We start from the raw sequence: 3,949 nt of genomic DNA on the forward strand, positions 1-3,949 counted from the left end.
TAGCCACTGGACCACCAGGGAAGCCCAAAATTTAAAATTTTTGTGCTTCAAAGTGAAAGTGAAGTCGCTCAGTCGTGTCGCTCTTTGCGACCCCATGGACTATAGCCTACCCGGCTTCTCCGTCCACAGGATTTTCCAGGCAAGAGTACTGGAGGGGGTTGCCATTTCCTTCTCTAAGACACCATTAAAAAAAATAAAAAACATAACATATATAATACAATGAAAGAAAATACTTTTAAATCACATATGTGATAAGGACCTTACATCTAGGTTATGTAAAGAATTATTACAGCTCATTTAAAAAAAAAAAAAAAGAGAGAGAACCTGGTTTTTTATTTTTTATTTTTTTTATAAAAGATTAAATTTATTGGTCTTTTTGGGGAATTTGATGCATCATTGGTATATTACAACTGAGCCATTAATCTGGTAGCTTCACCAACATTAACTGGTACATTTTCATGACACTGCTGAGGTATCAGTTGTTTCTGCAGAGGTTCAAGGGAAAGGCCTTTTGAGAAGTTTGCCAGTTCCTTCTGTATATCTATAAAAGCTTTATTCACTCTGTTAACTTTTTCATCATTCACAATGTTTATCTTCTTAAGATTAGTGGTAACTGGTTTTGCTTTATTTTTAACCTTAAAGCTTTTTTGGCTGGCTATGTGGAATACATTCCTGGACTTCTGCCCTCTTAGTTTGTTCTTGGCCATTGTCTCTCACCAGGCCTCCGACACCCTTGTATAGCCTCTCAGGTTCCAGGTAACGCCATCTGCCAGAACCTGGTTTTTTAAATGAGCATTTCTCTAAAGAAGATATACAAATAGCCAATAAGCATATGGAAAGATTCTCAATATCATTAGTCAACAGAAAGTTTGCAAATCGAAAACAAAATGAAATACCACTTCACACCCACTGAGATGGCAAGAATTAATAGGTCAGATAATAACAAGAGCTGATGAGGATGTAGAGAAATCAGAGCACCCACACACTGTTGATGAGAATATAAAATACTTCAGTCACTTTAGAAAACATTCTTGTAGTTTCTCAAATGATTAAACACAGAGCTACCACATGACCCAGCAATTCAACTTTTAGATATACACCCCAGAGCAATAAAATATATGCCAACACAAAAACTTGTGTAGGAATACTTATAGCAGCATTCATCATAGTAGACAAAATGTCAGGGGGAGACCCAAATATCAGTCAGTGGACAAATGCAAAAATAAAATGTAGTATATTCATATAATGAAATATTATTTGGCCATAAAAAGAAGAAGTATTGATAAATAGTACAGCTGTTGTTGTTGCTAAGTTGCTAAGTCATGTCTGGCTCTTTGCAACCTCACAGACTGAAGCAAGCCAGCTCCTCTGTCCTCCATTATCTCCCAGAATTTGCTCAGATTCATGTCCATTGAGTCAGTGATGCTATCTAACCATATCATCCTCTGCTATTCCCTTCTCCTCCTGCCCTCAATCCTTCCCAACATCAGGGTCTTTTCCAATGAGTCAAATCAGGTGGCCAAACTGATTGTTCAGCAACAATCCTTGCGATGAATATTCAAGGTTGATTTCCTGTAGGATTGACTGGTTTGATCTCCTTGTGGTCCAAGTGACACTCAGGAGTCTTCTCCAATACCACAATTCAAAAGCATCGATTCTTCAGCTCTCCGTCTTCTGTATGGTCCAGCTCTCATATCTGTACGTGACTACTGGAAAAACCGTAGCTTTGACTATATGGACCTTTGTCAGAAAGCAATCTCTGCTTTTGAATACACTGCCTAGGTTTGTCATAGTTTTTCATCCAAGGAGCAAGAGTCTTTCCATTTCATGGCTGCAGTTACCATCTTGAGCAATTTTGGAGCCCAAGAAAATAAAACCTGTCACTGCTTCCACTTTTTCACCTTCTATTTGTCATAAAGTGATGGGACAAGATGCCATGATCTTAGTGTTTTGAATGTTATTTTCACACCAGCTTTTTCACTTTGCTCTTTCACCCTCATCGAGTGGCTCTTTAGCTCCTCTTCACTTTCTGCCATTAGAGTGGTTTCATCTGCATATCTGAGTCTGTTAATATTTATCCTGGCAATCTTTATTCCAGCTTGTGAGTCATCCAGCCTCATATTTCACATGATGTACTCTGCATAGAAGTTAAACAAGCAGGGTGACATATACAGCCTTGTTGGACTCCTTTTCCAATTTTGAAGCAGTCAGTTGTTCCATGTTCAGTTCTAACTGTTGCTTCTTGACCCACTTACAAGTTTTTCAGAAGAGGGGTAAGGTAGTCTGGTACTCCCATCTTCTCAAGAATTTTTCCCCAGTTTGCTGTGATCTACACAAAGGCTTTAGCATAGTCAGTGAAGCAGAAGTAGATGTTTTTCTGGAACTCCCTTGCTGTCTCCATGTTCCAAGGAATGTTGACATTTGATCTCTGGTTCCTCTGCCTTTTCTAAACCTAGCTTATACATCTTGAAATTCTCCATTTAAGTACTGCTGAAGTCTAGCTTGAAGGATTTACAGCATAACCTTGCCAGCATGTGAAATGAGCACAAGTGTATGGTAGTTTGTACATTTTGGGGTACAGTTTGAAAAGTGTTAGTCGCCCAGTTGTCTCCAACTCTTTGTGACTGCCTGGACTGTAGCCCTCCAGGTTCTTCTGTTCATGAGATTTCCCAGGCAAGAATTTTGGAGTGGGTTGCCATTCCCTTCTCCAGGGGATCTTCCCAACCCAAGACTGAACAAGGGTCTCCTGTACTGTGTGATTCACTGGTAGCTCAGCTGATAAAGAATCAGCCTGCAATGCAGGAAACACTGGTTCGATTCCTGTGTCGGGAAGATCCACTGGAGAAGGGATAGGTAACCCACTCCAGTATTCTTGAGCTTCCCTAGTGGCTCAGCTGGTAAAGAATCTGCCTGCTATGTGGGAGACCTAGGTTCCATCCCTGGGTTGGGAAGATCCCCTGGAGAAGAGAAAGGCTACCCACTCCAGTATTCTGACCTGGAGAATTCCACAGACTACAGTCCATGGGGTCGCAAAGAGTCAGACTCGTCTGAGCAACTTTCACTCATGTATTGCAGGCAGATTCTTTACTGTCTGAACCACCAGGGAAGCCTTTTGGTACAACTTAGATGAATCTAATGGAGAAGGCAATGGCAACCCACTCCGGTACTCTTGCCTGGAAAATCTCATGGATGGAGGAGCCTGGTAGGCTGCAGTCCATGGGATCGCTAAGAGTTGGGCACGACTGAGCGGCTTCACTTTCACTTTTCACTTTCATGCATTGGAGAAGGAAATGGTAACCCACTTCAGTGTTCTTGCCTGGAGAATCCCAGGGAGGGTGGAGCCTGGTGGGCTGCCGTCTATGGGGTCGCACAGAGTTGGACACGACGGAAGCGACTTAGCAGCAGCAGCAGATGAATCTTAAAAAAAACATTATGCTAAGTGAAAAAAGTTAGTCACAAAAGCCTCCATATTATATGATTCCATTCATTTGAAAGGCCAGAATAGGCAATATCTACAGGCAGAAGGTAAATTACTGGTTGCTTAGAGCTAAGAAAGTTATGGGGCAGTAGGATGATAATAGCTAAAGGTTACAGAGTTATTTCCTGAGGTGAAGAAAATGCTCTAAAATTGAATGTGGTGACAGTTGCACATCTCTGTGAACATATGAAAAATCATGGAATTATACACTTTACAAGGATGAATTGCATAGTATGCAAATAACATCTCAATAAAGCTGTTTAAAATGTATATTGGCTACTACCAGACGAGTACTACATTATATTCAAGAAGACTGACACAAATACACAGATGACTTATCTACAATAGATAGCTTGTTTTTTTTTTTTTTTAACTAAGCAAATTTGGTATTATTCCTTGCTTGGAAAGAATTATGTTTTCCTATAAAATATTTCTTGGTGCTAGTATATAAAAGGATTGAGTTGGATGATC

General features: G+C 40.3%; 1 protein-coding gene across 1 annotated transcript; it reads right to left on the reverse strand.

The window, feature by feature from the left end:
• Positions 1 to 341: 341 nt before the first annotated feature.
• LOC133246780 (ribosomal biogenesis factor-like) lies at positions 342 to 778 on the reverse strand. The gene has a single exon (XM_061415406.1). The coding sequence runs from the start codon at positions 705 to 707 to the stop codon at positions 405 to 407; it is 303 nt and encodes a 100-aa protein (XP_061271390.1). The 5' UTR covers positions 708 to 778; the 3' UTR covers positions 342 to 404.
• Between the last annotated feature and the right edge of the window lie 3,171 nt (positions 779 to 3,949).

This window comes from Bos javanicus, chromosome 4, assembly GCF_032452875.1.
Source record: "Bos javanicus breed banteng chromosome 4, ARS-OSU_banteng_1.0, whole genome shotgun sequence".
Classification (NCBI taxonomy): Eukaryota; Metazoa; Chordata; class Mammalia; order Artiodactyla; family Bovidae; genus Bos; species Bos javanicus.

Coding starts and splice junctions, on each gene's coding strand:
- LOC133246780 (XM_061415406.1), bottom strand. CDS start 707: ATGGCCAAGAACAAACTAAGAGGGCAGAAGTCCAGGAATGTATTCCAC.